Source organism: Aythya marila (genome assembly GCF_965140915.1).
Source record: "Aythya marila genome assembly, chromosome: 4".
In the NCBI taxonomy this organism is placed as follows: Eukaryota; Metazoa; Chordata; class Aves; order Anseriformes; family Anatidae; genus Aythya; species Aythya marila.
Genome location: NC_139045.1, coordinates 45,687,745 through 45,707,334, shown reverse-complemented (window position 1 = coordinate 45,707,334; position 19,590 = coordinate 45,687,745). Strand labels below are relative to the sequence as shown.

The 19,590-nt window shown below is 39.6% G+C and overlaps 1 protein-coding gene across 1 annotated transcript in view; it reads left to right on the top strand.

The window, feature by feature from the left end:
- PRKG2 (protein kinase cGMP-dependent 2) overlaps positions 1-15,361 on the top strand; it is a 30,547-nt gene extending 15,186 nt beyond the window's left edge. Inside the window, exons 7-18 of the mRNA XM_082758666.1 lie at positions 628-705; positions 1,671-1,765; positions 4,002-4,070; positions 5,214-5,312; positions 6,111-6,261; positions 7,516-7,652; positions 7,800-7,889; positions 9,717-9,858; positions 10,618-10,781; positions 11,492-11,614; positions 12,542-12,604; positions 14,424-15,361. Coding sequence (XP_082614792.1) covers positions 628-705; positions 1,671-1,765; positions 4,002-4,070; positions 5,214-5,312; positions 6,111-6,261; positions 7,516-7,652; positions 7,800-7,889; positions 9,717-9,858; positions 10,618-10,781; positions 11,492-11,614; positions 12,542-12,604; positions 14,424-14,556 — 1,344 coding nt within the window. The 3' untranslated portion in view covers positions 14,557-15,361. The remainder of the gene's footprint in view (positions 1-627; positions 706-1,670; positions 1,766-4,001; positions 4,071-5,213; positions 5,313-6,110; positions 6,262-7,515; positions 7,653-7,799; positions 7,890-9,716; positions 9,859-10,617; positions 10,782-11,491; positions 11,615-12,541; positions 12,605-14,423) is intronic.
- The last annotated feature ends 4,229 nt before the right edge of the window (positions 15,362-19,590 follow it).

The following is a 19,590-nucleotide window of genomic DNA, read 5'->3' as shown; positions in this document are numbered from 1 at the left end:
GAGGTAAAATTTAGGTATATAGTCATGGCTGTGATGTTTTGAAAGAGTAGTGGTAGCTATTGATATTATTTGTATTGGGAAAGTCTTTAGGAACTCTGGTCTTGGAACAGTTCTACAAATAATTGGAGGAGAAGAAAAAATTAAGTGGATTTTTAACAAATCACAGAATTGAAAGTTAGCATGGAAAAAGTTCTTGACTGAAAATTAAAGAATTGGGCAGTGAAGGTGGGATTCCTTAGCAGAGACAGAAAAGCTGGTGGTTTAATCCAAGCTGGTGCTTGGAATACATGATTTAGGCACTGCCACTGTGGTGACAAGCCCCAAATTACGTTGAAAATGGGACTTGGATTTGGAACTCTTTTAACAGCTTTTTATATTTTATCCTCATTTTTTCCCTGATGATACCAGTGCTAATATTTTTTATTACATAATACTGCATTTAGGTATGTTACAGCCACCAAGCTTTACACAGTGGCATATTATTATGGGACACAACCTATGCTGGAGTTAGGAAGTTAAACATCAATGGAACATTGAGACATATTGACAGCTCTGCAAACAACGCAATTTATCAAAGAAGCTAATGTTAAATCAGGCAATGTTGTCTCTCTCTTTATCACCCAACAGGAGTACTATGACAAGGGAGATTATGTTATTCGGGAAGGAGAAGAAGGAAATACCTTCTTTATAATAGCAAAAGGAAAGGTAAGATGTAATAAAACAAACTTATAACAAATACAAACACTGCTATTTCAAAAGCTGTCTTGAGGGGTGTGGTCTTCAGTAAAATCTGTTTAGTTGCTTTTATGTTCACAATGCTGTGATAAAAGCCTGGAGTAGTATTGCAGAGATGGGAACCATATTTTCTTTGGCAATGAAGCCATGTTACACTGTTACAACATAATTCAAGTTTGTTCTGAAGTTTCTCAACTCTGTAGCAAAGATATAATGTCTTTTTTGTAAATGACATTTGATCTTCTTTCTTCTGCGTATTTCATTATCTGACAGGTTAAGTAAACCATTTTACAGAACAAACACCAGTTGGAACATGTTTTCCTTATTTGTTGTATTTATTTCATGAATTGGCAATCCAGGAAACGAATTTGAAACAGTGAAGTGCTACTTGAGGAACTAAATAATATAATTTGCTTCTTCCAATATTTTAAACTATATTGGTGCTCAAATATGTGGTATGATAAGATACTTATTAAAAAAAATAAATAAATAAAAATTATAAAACTCTGATTATTTCATAAATTCTCAGGGATGGTTTATTTGTAAAGGTACAAAATGTTAGTTAATATTTCTGCAGGGTTTAACTGAGAAGCCAAAAAGATAATATGATGTCTGCTCACTGTGCAAACCTGAAGTATTTTTATTTTTTCATTGAAATTGAATTTATTTTGCTTTGTTTTAAAAGGTGTGATGAGAAAATGTTAGAGGATGAGAAATAATACATAAGTTTGGTTTTGCCATTTCATCAAAAATGTGGGAGGGGCTGCAGGATGTTTACTGGTTTTAATTTTTGAGAGAAAGTAGAATTTACGTTTATTTGTTAAATACTGCAGCTTCACTGAGTTTTAAGCATTTATGAAATATACCAAAAGAAGGGGAGACCATGGGATGCTTTGACTTTTACCTTCCTAATTTTTTGTTCCTGTCCTTTTAAGGTGATAGTTACCCAGAGTACTGCAGATCACTCACAGCCTCAGCTGATCAAAAGTCTACATAAAGGAGATTACTTCGGAGAAAAGGCTCTCATTAGGTTAGCTCTCACTGTCTGGTGTATAGTATTTCAATGGATATGTCACTGTGTCAGATTGTACGCTTCATGGCTGTTTTGAATATAATCAAAACCGTTTGAATATCAAATGAATATAATCAAAACCATTTGAAATGCCAGCAGGTCAAGGCAATGGCTGAATTTGTCTTAATATGTTTTTTGTTTCCAGAAAAGACTTTAAAACTTACACTGTCATTTACCTTTGTTTTTCCCTGAAACAAACAAAAAAAAATAGTAAAATTGCTGGCCCTCTCCTCATTGTTGCTTTTTGTTTCTAAAAAGTTGTGATGAAATATTGTTCCAGGCTCTCTATGACTCCTAGCATGGATAAGTTCAATTGTTAGGAGTACAGAGAGTATGTGACCTATGTCAATAGCTTCTTCCTAGTAAATGTTTTCAGGCTTTCATGAGCTGTCAGAAGGTCCTGGTTTATTATTTCTGGGCTCCAGATAATTTTTACCCATACTGCTGCATTACATGATGTCAGCCCTGTTTTGAAAGAGTAAAGCTCTGGCTTCTGGGGATCTCTTCCTGATAGAATTTTTGTAGGGATTTGCCTAGCGAAGTTGCTGTGGTCACTCGTTTAATTTTAAACCTGTGTTGGATAGCACTTGCAATAAATAAATAAAAAACTTCTAAACTTTGAAGAACTTTTTTGTGCTCATTATCTTGAGCATTCGCTTTCTTTAGTTTCTTTTCACTGTGCTTTGTTGGCCTTTAGGAACTGCTCAGGGTATCTGGGGCAATCGTGTCTGTCCTGGTTTCAGTTAGAACAGAGTTGATTTTCTTCCTAGTGGCTGGTAGAATGCTGTGTTTTGGCTTAGGATGAGAAGAGTGCTGATAACACCCCGATGTTTTAATTGTTGCAGAGCAGTGCTTATACTAAGCCAAGGACATTTCAGCTTCTTGCTCTGTCCTGCCAACAGGCAGGCTGGGGGTGCAGTAAGAGCTGGGAGGGGACAGACCCAGGACAGGTGACCCAAACTAGCCAAAGGGGTATTCCATACCATCTGACGTCATGCTAAACAATATATAGGGGTGGCTAGCCGGGGGAGGGGGCCTGACTGGACTGCTCGGGGTTAGGCTGGGCATCGGTCAGCGGGTGGTGAGCAATTGCATTGTGCATCACTTGTTTGTACATATTATTAGTAGTAGTACTATTATCATAATTGTATTATTATTATTATTATTATTATTATTATTATTGTTATTGTTATTATTATTATTATTTATTTTTTTTTTTTTTCCTGTCTTATTAAACTGTCTTTATCTCAACTCACGGGCTTCACTTTCCATTTCTCTCCCCCGTCCCAGAGAGGGAGGGGGAGGGTGAGCGAACGGCTGCGTGGTGTTTAGCTGCCGGCCGGGTTAAACCACGACAATGTCTCAGAGGTTACATTAAGACCTTGAAAGGTCTTTTTTTTTAGTAACCAACTGTATGAGTAAATTCACATAAGACATAAATATTTTATAGTAAGCTTTCTTCATTCCCTCTCACAACTGAAAATATGACAAATATATATAATGCACAATAAACTCCCAAATACATTTGGATGTAAAACTGCCACTGGAAAGTTGGGCCAAGAGAAGAAAACTGCACCTCTTTTTACAGTTCAAGATTGTTGTGTTGTTTCACATGTAGGCACTCACGTGTTTGATTGGGCAATAAGCAGTCACAATTTTCAGCTGATGTAAAAGGAATTATTTCTTAAGAAGACATTTACAGAAATTAAATTAAAATATTTACATATAGGCTATGAAAAAACAACAACAAAAGATTGAGGAACTTAGAAAATACTCAAATAATTGAGTTTCTGGGCACCTTCACATCCATTTCTATGAATATTTATGTGGATGATTGAGTGGAAAATGTTTGGTGTGTGGAATGTTTTATCTCTGAGGATCAGTTCTGAAATGCATAGTTAGTCTGTTTGAATGCTATTTACATCTCCACCTAATTTTCTGGGAGGTTTCTAAAGGGTCATGATTCAAACCCTATTGAAGTGGGAATACAAACTGTGCTAGACAATAGTAAGGACCTGTAAAATGCTAGAATTGTGTGTATTTGGTTTGGCAATATTAATACAAATACAACCTACAGAGGCCTTGCAGGAGTTTCACCTCTAGCAGCTGTTACTCTCTGTGAATAAGTACAGTGTAAGGTACTTCAAGGATTTTGATATGCTTCTGAATTCTTCTAATCTGTTTCAATTCTTAGTGATGACGTCAGATCAGCAAACGTTATTGCAGATGAATATGATGTGGAGTGCCTTGTTATAGATAGAGAGTAAGTATCATGCTACACTTTAAGGAACGATCTGCATTCTTTTTAGGCAGAACAACAGTAAGAAGTAACTTCAGCATGCGCACAACCACAGTGTTTTCTTAAGTGAGTACTGAACAAGTGGTTATACTTTTGGTATTCTGAGCTGTGGTCATGCTTTAGACAGAGGCCTAATGAAGAAAGACTCACAGAGAGTGCACGGAGAGAGCAGAGAAGCTTAGTAATAGTTCAGCTATTCTTTTCTTTCTCTCCTCATGGTGGTGATGTTTGACATTTAAGTAATATTCTTTGGCTCAGGGGACAGCAAAATCCCTCACACGTCCTTGTTTTGGGTATGTCCATTTGTCAAGGGGATCATACAGCCCAATTTGCTGATTTTGTCCAGTAGAGGCCAATTGCAGACTTCCTAAAGTGGAAAGTTGGAGGATATAAGGAAGAAGATTCCCAGTGGAAAGCAGAACAGCACATCCACGTTTCTCAGGGCTAACTGCTTCAAGGATGCCTCCTTGGAACGTGGACAGCCGCCCTCCTTTTCCTTGCTGAATCCCCAGAAGGGTCCTGCTGAGGGCTAAGATTCTGTCCCATCTTGGGACTGACATCTTGAGCTGTGAATGCATTTTCCTCTTTAGTTCTTTAGCTTGTTTAAATGGGTTGAAGAGAAGCATGCCAGAAGCTGGTGGTACACCATTCCCACGGTGCTGTCACCAACCTGTGAAGAAGGAGAGGTGATGTCAGTTGCTTTGGCACTGCATGCTCAGGGTTCAGTCCATTGGAGGGAAGGAGTGATAGCCCTAGACCCACGCTATGCTAGTTCTTGTGGTAGGGATAGTGGAACCACGCTTAATAATCGGTGTCTATGACAGTCAAACTATGTCCAGACTGCTCTGAATTATTTCAACATAACAGGAAATGATCTGAGATCTGGTGCTCTGTCCCCCTACCCTTTCACAAACCAAATTTGGTACTTCAGTGGGTTAGCGCCTAATCAGATCTCTTAAAACTTGTACCATCTAAATAATAGGGTCAAGTTCTGCCTGGGTCATAGCTTAGGGGCAATGTAAAGTCCTGATACAGCAACACAGATTTTTGTTTCTTTCACTTTCCATAGTATGTACAGTAGTTTATACTATTTCATTGGGTTTTTAGGACATTTAATCAAACCGTTGGAACTTACGAGGAGCTCCAAACCTACCTTGAAGGCTATGTGGCTAACCTGACTCGGGCTGATGAAAAGCGACATGCAAAGTAAGTCAGATCATTTGTTCTTCTTCATATCTTCTTCAGTATATAATCACAAAAGAAAAAAAAAAAGAAAAAGAAAAAAAAAAGTGATAGATATGTCAGTAAAATCATGGATGGTAGCTGATGGAGTTGGGCCTTTGGAAACAATAGGAATCAGTACACTAAAACTGTGTAGGTATGGTTATTGAGTCCAAGGAGTTTTCTTTTCTGAAAATTAGAGTACATAGAGTCTCAGTATATTGATTTCCAACCGAGAACTAACTCTATCCAAAGAAAACTGAACACAGAAAAGAAGTGAAAGTGTTTTCAAATGATGGACTTATCTTTTGCTTTCTGATGGTAAGTTGACTGGTAAAACCACTAAACATCAACCTCAACCCCCAAAGGAGTTAATGAAACTGTATTACTGTACAAAAGATAAATTGCCAAAATTGCCAAAAGATAAAATTTCCAATAGAAATAGGCAGACATAGAAGAAGCAGTCTATTTTTAATGTTTCAGCTAAGCAGTAGTGTTGTTAAAGGGTTTGCTTCTAATGGTGGACCACACCTATTGTTTCTGTGCCTCTGATTTCAGCCTAAGCACTGCTGGAATAATAGCAGAGTATGTTTTTCTTCCGTGTAAAAATATAGATTCACTTCTGTTTCTGCTAATTCTGCTCGAACTGTTACACTAGAGAAATTTCTTCTCCAAATTAAGAAGAAATTTCACCTCACCTCTCTTTTTATAGGAGTATTAGGGTACTGTGATACACATTGCTGGCAAGGAAAGCATTAACCTATGTTAATTGTCTTAATGCAGAAGAAGATCCTTCTGTGGACAGTCGACCAAAGAGGTGACTTTGGAGATGATACAGCTGCAGGAGAAAGTAGCCCAGTTCTCTTCTTCCCCATTCCAGAATTTAGAAGTTGTCACAACTCTCGGTGTTGGTGGGTTCGGAAGGGTTGAGCTTGTAAGAGTTTGTTTTAAACATATTCAAGTAGTTCTCTGTCTTAAATAATTGATTTAGGTGCTGAAAGATGTGGAGGATTTTAACATTTATTCTGCATGATGTGACTCCTGGACAGAGATAATTCTATATAAGGCTTATTAAACGGTATTTTCAAGACTTAGATGTTCAAAAAACCAAATCCACTCTTGTGTGCTTTCACCTCTTGTTGTTAAAAGTATCTTCATCACTACATGTATATTCATCAGTTTGTGCTTGTGATGTTTACCGATGTGCCTACCCGTATTGTGTCTCCTGAATTGCAGGTCCTTTCCCCAGATTCTGCCTGAAGTGATCTCCAGGGTCACATAGCCTTTGTTATTGGAATTGCTTTGGTATGGCAACAGCTACAGGAAACAGTGCGATCTGATTCTGAGCTGTGTTCATTTTGAATTTTCCCACAATTTGTAATGGCTCTTTTGGGTCATATTCTATAATATGAACAGATATGTTTCTGGGATGTGAAGAGCCTCATTAGACTTAAGTCTTAAAATTCCACTTTGCTCTGGCTGGGTACCAAATATCTGAAAAAAAAGTGTGAACACTTCTTCTACAGGTTGCTGGACTTAGTAAACAAAAGGTGATACTAAGGAACACATATAGTCTTTACAGTAGCTAGACAATCAGTTGTTTTATTCTGAATCACAATTCACCAAAGAAATTTCCACGTTGGTTGACTGCCAGTTTGGGAATTCTACAGCTTCACCTGGAAAATAAGCTAAAAATTAAATTCTTAGCTAGCCATAGAGCACTGATAGCTGCTACTTTGATTTCCTGGAAGCTCTGTTTTATCTTCCATTTTGGATAATATTTCATTGTAAACATTCTTCATACACTACCTCTGCTTTTTTATTATTATTTGTATTATGCTAGTATTTAGAGACCTCAAACTGAAATTAGGACCCATTGCAGTATAAACTAATCTTAAAATACAGTGCCTATCCAAACTGCTGCTGTTTTCTCTACACATAAAGGACAAAGATAGCATTATCTTCATTATAGTGAAGTTCCCAAGTATGGACTGGGACCCTAAAAAGCTCTCATGCTTTACTTAAAATCATACAGAATAGTTGTGCAGAAAATCTGGCATTTATCCCTCATTCTAGTCATCAGTTTCAGTCCCATGCTGTGTTGAAATGGACTGACACCAATATACCTATTGAGAACGAATGGACAAAACTTCTTTACCTCATATGTACTTACCGTTTTTATTCACAGGTTAAAGTGAAAAATGAGAACATCGCTTTTGCAATGAAGTGTATAAAGAAGAAACATGTAGTGGACACCAAACAGCAAGAGCATATCTATTCTGAAAAGAGAATTCTTGAACAGATATGTTCTCCATTCATTGTGAAGTAAGTTCACCGTAGAGTTTCCTTAAAACCTGACCCACTGAACAGCATTAGAATGAGGTTTCACATAAATGAGTTCTGGAGAAAAGACATTGTGGGTCTTGCAATTCATTTTGCTTGCCCTAAATAGCTGTTTTTGTGTCTCCACAGACTGTATCGTACATTCAAGGATAGTAAGTACGTATACATGCTACTGGAGGCTTGCCTTGGAGGCGAATTGTGGAGCTTACTGAGAGACAGGTAACAGAAACAGAAATGGAACCTTGTCCTTTGAAATCGCCAGTCAGCTCCATACATCTGCTGAGTAGGTTCTCTGTTTAGCTTGACTAAACAGAGTATATAGATCTAAACAGGTATAGATCTATTACGGAGGCTGTGAACGGGAAAGGGATCAGATTTTCAAAATTCATAGCCCTACAATACTTTCTTCCCCACTCCTTTCTAAAGTTAGAGAATTTGTTGAGCAATCATCACTTCTTTGTATACACGAGATGCTGAAAATAAATACTTCCTGCTGGTTTCACAGAAGAGCCATACCATTTCAGTCTCATTCTGTTAATTTCCCATTGGATTTGAAAAAAGAGACTATTGGGGTATTCAAACTTTCTTGGTGGCTGGTTTCTAAGGAGTAGGCATGAGCCGATGATAGTATGGTTTCTGTATTCATGGCTAGACTTGCAATATGTGACTGCTTTTAGCAGAGCAGCTCATCAGTGAACATACTGCAAAATAAGAACCGGATAGCATAAACATTGTGCCAGAGGCTGTCTTTGAGCTGCCTGGAGGACATAACCCCTGCAACTGTTTGTTCTTCAGGCTCAGCTTGTCTCTCGTGGCCCCATCTATGTAGGTAGAGGAAGAACGTGTCTCTAGTGGTTCTAATGCTGGTGTCTCTGAGTTTGCTGCTGCCCACCACCACAGTTCACCATCTCTCCAGGAAGCAGAGAACAAGTCCTATGAAAAACTGAGCAGCAGCTTCCTATACAAAAGGATAGGGATCTGTAGAACTTGAGAAAAGGAATGAGTGAAGTGTGTCCTAAGCTAAGACATTGCATTATCAGGTAACTAGCAGCAGAGCAGTCTTTCCCTGCTGACAACCATGGCATGGGCAGCTGCCATAAGAATATTGCACTGTCTGCTGCTGAAAAGTCAGCAATGAGCCCGAGGAAGAAAACACTGTAAGCAGCCCTCTCTGACTGAGAGAAGGGGAATCCTTCTTAGCAACTAATGGAATCCCTGCTCTGGCTAGAAGTGCTGTGGGATCTCTGTTAGCATTAGAGAAGCAAGATGCTTGCTTTCATGAACCTGTCTAAAAATGATTACTTGGAGTAATTCATTTGTACACATTCACAAATATAGAGACTGTAAACAAGTTAGGAGAGATCATCTCTTTTGGTTGCTTCTTTGTGTACGAAGAGGCTGGATCCAATCTGTCAGCATGGGAACAACCAAATTCAGCAAGAGGTACAGAAATAATTTGTTTGAAGATATTCTTCAGATATAATGGTACTGTTGTCCTAATACAATGTTTGATTTAGTTCACATTTGGAAGTACTGTCCTTCAGGGAGGTAGGACTGAGGATTTTGCTCCCTTTCTTTCACCAGAAAGTGTTCAAAGCAAATTTGTTTGCAAGTGGGATTGTTCTCTGTGATAGCACCTGGCATTTCAATTGGTTGAAAAATTCCTTGTTCTCATTTTTTTTTTTTTTTTTTGTTTTACTGTGGTGTCATTTGGCTCTTTTATTATAAAGTGGCTGCATTTCACTGTCAGATGAGGTTATTGTGCACTTGCAGTGTATCTAAACCTTTGGGATTTTTTTGCAGTGAGAGATGAAGTATCACTCAAAATATTGTCAAAACAAGCAAAATGATCTACAAAATGTGATGATTCAAAGGCTGTCTCATGAAAAGATATTTGGTTTAGTTTCAACCACATGAGTGACATACAGAATGTCAATGCAAAAATGTTGTTCATGTTCTGGGTGTTACATGTTATCTGATTATTGAGTGAGGTATTTTTAGAAGTTAATACTGTCTGCAAAGTTAATGATTTTTTTTTTCTTCCAGAGGCAGCTTTGATGAACCCACTACCAAGTTCTGTGTTGGGTGTGTGACAGAGGCTTTGGACTATCTACATCACATAGGAATTGTCTACAGGGACCTGAAGCCAGAAAATTTAATTTTGGATGCTGAAGGATACATAAAATTGGTAAGACATACTGTTATCTTTTTGTGCCCGTATCCTGTTTCCTTGCAGGGGGATATAAATAGGCAGCATGTAATTATAGTACCAGGATCCTGGAGTTTAATATCCCTTACTTTTCAATAGAAAAGAGGGCAGGCTACTGGTTGTGTGGTGAGGAACAAAGACATTGCAAAGCTATTTCAAGCCACAAAATGGGGATCTGCAGCCTCCAAGAGCTCTTGCCACAGAGTAAACCCTAAAAGCACTGTCTCCCACCAGCCATTCTTAATGAAAAGGCAGGAACCATTTTTTCCCAGGACCAGAATGCCCTCCCTGTCCAGCCTCAAGCAATCATAGGTTCTACATTATCTCTGTAGAAAGGGAACACAGTGAACAACTCCTGCTGTACTTGTCTATGACAGTCAAATTGGAGAGAGATTATCCTTCAGAGAGCTTGAAACATCCACTCTTGAGGACAATGAACAACCCACCCTTTTCCATGGGCAGTAAATCTTGTATCCTCAAGGAGAACACGGGTTGTTCTGTCCAAAACAAGAAATCATCTGGGAAATTACTCATGAAAGTAAATGGGACTACTAATACTCAGTAATCCCATGGAATTACTTCTCTATCCTTCCCAAACACTGTAATCATTCAGCTATGAACAATTGGTTTTACTGGTGACTGTGAGATCTCTAGAGGAGGTGTGGAAGCAATTAGGACCTTAAACTTTCTCAGTGCAAAGCATGTCTATGTTATACAGCATATGTTCATTTTCATCAGGTTGATTTTGGATTTGCAAAGAAGATTGGGTCAGGGCAGAAAACCTGGACATTTTGTGGAACCCCTGAGTATGTTGCCCCAGAAGTCATTCTGAGTAAAGGCCATGACTTCAGTGTGGATTTTTGGTCCCTTGGGATTCTTGTGTACGAACTCCTTACTGGCAGGTAAGTGCCTACTACTCCCAAATTCTTACCTTATTTATCTGTTTTGAAGAACACTTTAAAGGTTATTTTTAAAATGAATTTTGTTATTTTCTCCATCAGTAAACAGGAACAACTTGCAAACTGATATGTTTTTTTTGTCTCTTCTATGTGTCTACTCATACATCATTTCAGAAATGTCACAGACAATCGAGGCAGGGGACCTATCCTCAGTTCTGGCTTATCCATACAAGGAAAGAGCCAGACAGGCTCTACACAGGTGTGGAGCACCTTTAACAGATGCTCATGCTTCCTATAAGGAAGACCTAACAGCAGGCCGTTCTCACCTTCATGGGGCAAAGGGGTGCAGAGGGTTGGGTGAACTGTGAGCAGGGCTCATTCTTTGTCCCCATGCACACTTGCATGACACTTCTTTGTGTCCAGTTGATGTTAATACAACATGGAAGTTTCTGAGTCAGGCTCGGGGCAGGGTTTGCTTTGACAGACACATGTCATGCAGTATCCCTGATTCCTACAGGCAGTTTGCCAACTTCACACCCTTCAAGTACCTTAAACAGGCTGAAATGCAGATTGTCAAGCTAGGAAGGTGTTTTTTTGTTTGTTTGTTTTGTTTTGTTTTGTGTTTTCATATTCTCAAATGTTTGCTTGGATAATAAATGACCAGATGTGTTCTTGCCAGCAATTTTATGTAACAGTGTGTTTTCTTTTTCTAGTCCACCGTTCTCTGGGGCCGATCAAATGGTGACATATAATTTGATTCTCAAAGGCATTGAAAAACTGGACTTTCCTAAAATAATAACAAGGCGGCCTGAGGATTTGATCCGCAGACTTTGCAGGTAGGAGGGGCAGTTTGTGACAGAGACTGGGTGTAGATACTTTGAGCTATTTAAGATCCAGACTAAAGTCATAAATTCCTTACAATTCCATTTAACATTGTTATGCCTAACATGGTCCATTCTGATTATGTTCAGTACACATGCATGCCTCAGAGCGTGTCACGCCTCTTAGTCTGCACAGCCTTAAATGCAGGGTGTGGGCTTCCTCTCTAAGTATGAATTTTTCTGTAGTTTTCTGAAAGACATTTTAGGGAAAATGTGTGTAGCTTAGGGCTAAGGAAGGAGCTTGAGAACTTAAGTTTTATTACCAAGTGCAGTGTTTTAAGAAATGCTTCGAAAATTACTTAGGCATATAGCTCCTCCACAAACCTTAGGTCCTGATTTAAGGGCTGGATTAAGCCCATTCTAAAGTGTGCAAAAAGGTTCTGTTTCAAAAGAAGCTGCCTAACTCAGAAGCATTAGCACATTGTCACAGTCACAGCCTGTGACTGGTGACGCTGCTAACTTTGAAGTCCCAGCTCCTGTGGGATTTCATTCACGGCTCTAGGAACACATAGCTGTGTTTGCGCAGTGGGATTAAAAGGATCTTTGAAGCTGCAAATTTTGCCCTGCCTCCTTTTACAACTCATGAACAGACCTGCTGGCCAAGAAAATGTAAGGTGTGCAACTAAAATTCAACCACTTAGCTTTCCTACTACTACTAACAGCAGTGTGAAACTGTCTTGGCTTCTAAATTGGAAGATTTCTCCATCTTTGGGAGAAAGGAGGAGAGAGAAACACCTCCTTATGTCTCCTCATCTGACTATATGTTGTATGCAAGCTTCCTCCCTGAGTAACTGTTCAGGGCAAGCAGTCAGGACCAATGCTCTTTTCCAAAAATAAGAACATTCTCAAAATTTTTATGCTTATTCTTTTTCTGTTTTTAAGGCAAAACCCTACAGAAAGATTAGGTAATCTGAGGAATGGAATTAATGACATCAAGAAGCACAGGTAAGTGAAAGAAACTGCCAGGAAGAAATTTTGTTTTTTAATTTGAGAATATTTTTGGTATTTTAGAACCCAGTCCACTAACTCCATAAGGCTTCAGACGCTTCCAGACAGATTGTGTAAGAGATACTCGTGTTGCTATCGATTACGTTTGCTACTTCAGCAAGCAACAATATCAACATAAATCCTCAGCAGGATCAGCTAGAAACATCTTCTTGTTGACTGGTTTTTGTTACAGGTTGCTGACATAGAAGTTTAATTCCATTTGCAGAGAAATGAATGCCAGTAGTATTCAGGATTATCTGCCCTCTTAGATCTCCTGAGTCTCTGATCTAAAGCCAAACAGTTGCTGTTCAATAAGAGTAGTTAAGGGCTCTGGAGCAATATCAGATTTATGTCCTCTTTCTTTTAATCAAGAAAGACCTCAGTGGATTAGACATTTCCTGCTTTTTCTTTTCATCTTAGTTATTTCTAAGCCCTGCAGTTTGTTCTGTGGAAAAGAAGTGCTTTGGCTCTTCTACTTGTCTCCCTTTTCTCATGTTGTTAAAAGAGAGCTGAATCCCAAGGCGACACATACATCTTTGCTTGGCAGTGCTTATGCATATGCATCCATGTGCACTAAACCATCTACTTTAGCCTGCCTGCCACTTCAACACTTCTGCAGAGAGAGGATGCCATGTACCTGGTGGTTCTGAAGCTCTCCCTGCTACTGCTTCCTTGTATGGCAAAGACAGAGCTGAAGCTTCCCACTTCTAACAAGTGTGTTGTCACATGGACTGTTGTCATGCAAAAATGTTCTATAGCCCTTGTTCACATGCATTTAAACTTTTAATAATATAATGCTTCTAACAGAAAATGGTCTGTTTCTCAGTCTTTCCCTGTCAGTCTCTCATTTCTTTTTAATCAGGTGGTTGAATGGTTTTAACTGGGATGGTCTGAAAGTGAGGAAATTAACATCACCTTTAAAAAGAGAGGTATTGGCTCTGGCTTTCAACATCTTCATGCTTTACTAATATAAAGGTGCTTGACTGCAAAGAAACAACTGATGAGAAGTGCAGAATTTCCCCCAAATGTATTTGCATTATTATAGCTCTCCATGTTTAATGAAAGCTGAAGGAAGGAGAGAGAGACCCAAGCGATACATAACTTAAATTCGGTTAGATAATGGAAATGTAGTTCTGCCTGTGTACTTTGCAGTAGTTTTTCACCATTATTATAATAAATGGTGATGATGAACCAAAAAAATGTATTTTCTTAGATGGGCATTTTAAGATGCACTGCTCACTTTACTGTGCAGAGTACAAATTCCTATATTTTCATGGTATTATGGCATATCCATAAATAAACTTCACCTTTTAAGTGGACCATTTCTCTTTGCCATAAAATGAAAAAAAGATTGAGGGTAAAGAATCTGAAGCTGACTTTGAACACAATTTGAAATAAACAATTCCACGATCTGCTTTGAGTAGTTACCCCATGTTTGTAGATGAGGTGTTAAACAAATTTGAATCAAAACTGAACTTAGCATGGCCCAATTTTCTTACTAACTTTATAGGCCTCTGGATGAAATCCTGGATTTCATAATATTTGGGGAGTGTTTTTGTACATGGATGCTAATGCTATTGTTCTGTTGTACAAGTTAATTTCTAGAGTTGTAGCTTTTAAAGAAGGAAGAATTTAATCCAGTGAAAGAAATCATCCCTTGTCATGTTAGCCTTTCCTCCCTCCACTGGCAGCAATATAAATGATGCATAATCAATAGAAAGTATTTTCAAAAGGTACCTTCTGAAATAACTATGTCTTTGTGTTTTTCACGTCATAGTTGTCTGGACCAACTGACTACAGCTACTTTGATAGCTATCCACCTGAAGAGGGAACCCCTCCAGATGAACTTTCAGGCTGGGACAAGGATTTCTGATACTTCCTTCTTCTGGGACATTTATAGAGACTCATAGGCATCAGTTCTAAACCAGTTCTCATGTTTCTTGCTTAAAATCAAAGCACGCAAAGTTTTTGACAAGCATGATGTTCCCTGAAGAATAGAAGACAGTGCAGCGACCAGAATCTGTTTGGGTAACACACCAAATTCTCTGTGTGCCTCTTGATAACAAGGGCATGCAGATGCGACCTGAATACTTTTTGATACATGGTGTCTCTGTGAGCATTTTCAGGCACTGTGGGTGGGATGTATGGTTTTGCTATTGGAAGTTTCACTAGCTACTATTTTGATATTAAAAAGGTTCCTACATGTCTTAATTTTTTTAAAAAGTGTTAGGATTAGAGGCCCATGTGGCATTTGTCAATAGATGACACTATAGGCATTTATTTTTCATTCTATTATAAGTTTATTGTTTCACTTTTTCCAGTAATGGACAGAACTGCTTTCATCCAGAAGCATGTAGAAATGACGACTTCTGCAACGTTGATTTGATGCTGCAGTTGGAAACTGCTTACCAGTTTAGTTTTGCACTGGGTTGAGTATGTGAGACAGGCTGTAACACATCAAAGGAAAATCCAGTAAGAAATGAGTTGTATGCATAATAGAAGTTTCCTGGAGAAGCAGACTGTAGTATGTGTTTTTCTCTAACTGCTTCAAAGAGCTATGTCAATTTCTTAAAATGCTGTGCTTTTATGTAGTGTGAAGGTGAAATAGATGGACAAAAATCATTTACCTTGCAAGAAAAAATACGTAAGTACAGAATCCTGTGTTCTCCTTCAAACGTTCTTTCATTGATATTTTAGTTTTCATTGGTATTTTGCAGAAGCACTAGATATGTTTACATCAGTGCTAAAACTCCCACCCATTTTCAATGTTCTGCTTGTTCTCACTAGATGTGAAATACCGTTTCAAATCATATTTCATTAACATATACCTATTCTTAGTTCTACATGTACAGTGGGAAAATAAGACAGGTGTTTTTTTTTTTCTTTTGTTCATGAATCGGTTTAACTATTGTGTTCTATTTTGACCATCTTCCTTTCTCCCTCCTGGCTGTGAATGACGTTTAGAAAGACAAGAAATGACAAGCTTTTCTCAAAAACAGTATAGAAATATGATTGTTTTTTGTTGCTCAAATGTTCAAGCTCTATTTTCACCTTCTTTGGCACAAGGAAACAAATTGTGAACCAGAACCACCAAACAACTTGAGCAAGGAAGGCCAGCAAAAAGCAAACAAGGTGGTCAGGAAGCTGCGAGGAGAGTCTGAGGGACATGGACTTGTTCAGCCTGGAGGAGGGAAAGCTTTGGGGCACCTTATATGACCAGGTAGAGCCTTGAGAATCTCAGTCTGAATCCATTGTTGGCCCTGCTGTGAGCAGGAAATTGGACTGGAGACCTCCCGAGGTCCTTTCCAGCCTGAACAATTCTGGGATTCCAAGAAATAATTTTAACTGTCAGCCAGTGGTGTAAGTAGAATAGAGCAAGATGTGCTTTCCCATATGACTTTATATATGCCTGATTTTTGTCACTTATCCTTTAGATCATGAGAACAGGGGAGTCAGTCTGAAACATTGATTGGATAATAAATGCAGTTGGATGTTGTGTGATCATGGTTTAAACAGAAAAACTCTGCTGCGCTCTGTTATGAGCCACAACTGCTGTAGGAACAGACGTGTTCCTGGGGTCATGCTGGGCTTCCGGGCTCAGTGCATCTGCAGCCCCTACTAGGATTTGTTTCATTTCCCGCTAAGGCAAAATCCAATCTAAATGGAGATAATGAAGATGCCTCAGCATCCTGTATTTCACATGCTGGATGGAAAATCTCCCAGGAAACTTGTTAAATGTGCTCAGGGCTTAGTTACTGATGACTGCTGTATGCTTAGGGGCTGGTCATGACCTATCCCAACTGGGCAACAGAGGGACTGCCCCAGGGACTGTCCACTTTCCCCATTTCTGGTAAGTGAAGGAAACTGAACCTCCACTTCCTAAGGCCAGTGCCAAACTTCATTTTGCCTTTAATAGGAGTCTACAGGGACCTGGGGCTGGATTCCCTTAGTAATTGGTGAGGAGGGAATGTTCTTTTTGGGGGAACTTGTTCTTTACTGAACCTCTGCTGGATGAACTTCTGGTTGTGCTGTGGCAGAATGTTCATTTGGCTGGTTTGGGCAGAAGGCTAACAAAATGCTTCCATAAAAAAAATTGTAACAAACAAGACAACGTAGTTATTGAACTTATTTATTACACTGTGTGGGCTAATTGATTTTTCCATGTTAACAAGTATTTTTTACTGCTGAGTGGTCATTGGTTTGACAGCAAATCACTTTACGTATTCTGTAGAAAATTCAGTCTAAGTAAAGTAGTATTTTCCACTGAATGTAAAGGAGGTTGGATGGGGCCCTTGGAGGAAGACAGCACCCACTTTTCTGATTCTGTTTCCCTGCCTGGTTGTAAGCTATCATGGGAGCTCGAAGCCAGCAAAGCCTGTGTGAAGTAGTGGTAAGCATACACAGCCAAGAGGGTGGAGCAGAGGCTTTAAGCTGGGACGTTAGATGCTTCAAACTCTTGCAGCTAACTCTGCTTAGTAACACCAAAGAGCAGATTCTCTTTTCAGGATTTAGAAAAGCATTAGACATTATGGATGTGTGTTTCTCTGTGTGTCCGTTTCTGTCTTTCTCTCATAAATATATTTATTAAAATACTGTTGAGCCAAGTTTTATAAAAAGCTTTCAAATGTATTTTTCCATTGTATTTATAGGTAATTTTCTTTTATATATATAAATATAACATATATATATATATGTTTTTTAAGTGAATAAATAAAAGTAGGATGTTTAGTGCGGTTAGCAATTAAGCCTGTGCAACTGTAGGATATGTTTTCTTTATACAGCAATCATATATTTTGTTTAATCTGCAGTGTGTGCAAATAAAAGAAGTCTACAGTGGAATGTGCAGGACTTTCCCTTTGTACAGTCTCATTCCATACAGCGGTCTGGATTCTTAGTCCTGAATTGTGCTTGGGGTCCACATGTTTCAGAAGAGACTGAGGCAGAATAGACTACCCTGGGCACAGAGTCACAGATGTTACTTCTTTCAGCACCCCCCCAGCTATGCATTCCCTGGTTGACACTGAGAAAACATAATGAATGTGTAAGACACTACAATAAATGAGGTCCCAGGTCCTTTTGTATTTATGTAGAGGTCCCACGTATATTTGGTTCATTTCATTTCTGCCATGTATGCAGATGTCTGAGCTGTAATTTTCCAGAAACAGAAGCTCATACAGTACAAACTAAACAGTACTTGAACTAACCCAAACTGTCTTTAACATCTGGAAGTACTTCAGGCTTCATCTCCAGCCCCAGGGGAGTTATGATGTTGTAAAACAAGAGCTCAGACTGGCAGTTCAGGCTCAAGTACCTCCATTGTGCTGGAGATGGTGGGAGATCTGAATGGACAGCTATGAGTATGATCACATTATCACTTACTGTTGCACTTCACAATTTTAAGGTCAGTTAAAAACAGGTTTTGATACTCAGGTTTTGGGCACACTGTGGATACGTCTGAGGTCACTTGTCTGAGGTCTTTCCTCGGTGCTCTCACTTCTGTTATAACTTTCTGACAAATTGCTTTTATTTCATGGCTCTGAGCAACCTGGGTGTCTCTGCTTTTTTTCCATTAAATTCTGCCACTAGAGGCAGGAGAGGTGATGATTCTTCCCAACGGAGGACAGAGTTGAAGACCAGTTGGCCTGCACTGCACAGATAGAAGCAGCTCTTCTCAGCTCCTGCATTAGAACAGAGACGTGGGTGAGCACCTCAGAGGGACACGGGCAGGAGCAGCAGCAGAGCGTAACCCAAGATTCCCAGGTATATGCTATTTCTATCCAGCTAGCGGGAGTGATTAATTTTCACCATGTCCTCACAGCTGCCCCGTTGGGTCTCAGGAAGGGGGAGGCTAGCTACTCTGTTCCCTGAGATAACAGCCTGGTTCTTTACATTACGCGCAAAATCACAGTAGACAGAGAGTTACAGTTTCAGAGTAAATTAGCCTGTACAGCAACCAAAAGGTGGCTAATTATTTTCTTACAAGTCTGAGATTCTTTGTTTGCCCCACTAATGTTGCATCACAATCTGTTTGGGGGATAGCGAGACATCAGCAAGATTTCCCTCAGCATTCAAGTGCATCCTTTTGCAGAACTCCTCAGTGTTAGATCACTGTGACTTCTGATACTTCGGGCTGGTTGGTGGGAGCTGGCGCAAAGCTACTGAAATAAGGTGAGCTCCTGATCCACTCAAGTCAAGGGTAAACTGTGGCTGACCTCCTTTAGCCAGTATTGCATTGATGCACAGCAGCCGAGAAGTGGCAAATGTAATTTTTAAAAGCTTATCTGATGTTCTTTGCAGAGCCAAAAGCCATTACCTTTACCAAGGCTGCCGGCCAGCTACATCAAAAGCCAGAATGAATATTCCAATTAAATTATTGGGCTGATAGCAGCAGGCATGGCTGCTTAATTATCTAGTAAGTCACTAGGGAAGTCAAGTCCATCCCCAGGAAGATGGCTGGACACACCATTTTGCTAAAGAGAAAATGCTCAGGAAAACGAAAGCTTAAATACACCCTGGTGTGTCTCAAAATGGCTCCCAGCAACGTTGCATGGCTACACAGCTTTAGTGCCTGGCGGCCGAGAGCTTACATTACTGGCATTTGCTGTCATGTGTCCTTTTGGTTAGGGAAGCCAACAGAAATGTGCTGGACCTTATCATGAGCTATGTCTTCTGTGGCATGTTGCCCGGATGGGGACCAAGCAAGAGGGGACGGTGTCCTTGTCCTCTGGGTCAGCAAATTGCACTTTACACAGGGGATGTCGGAGGCAGGTGTCTGTGCTGGGGGACACTTCCCCCCACCCCTTTGCATCCAACTTCATGCTCGTGCTGTGCCTGGGAGGTGCCACAGCCAGGCAGGCAGGGAGGTGGGAGCATCCCCCATGCTGAATTTAACACTCAGGTGGTGACAGAAGGCATAGACTGAGCTGAGCCCAGCTCAGCCCTGA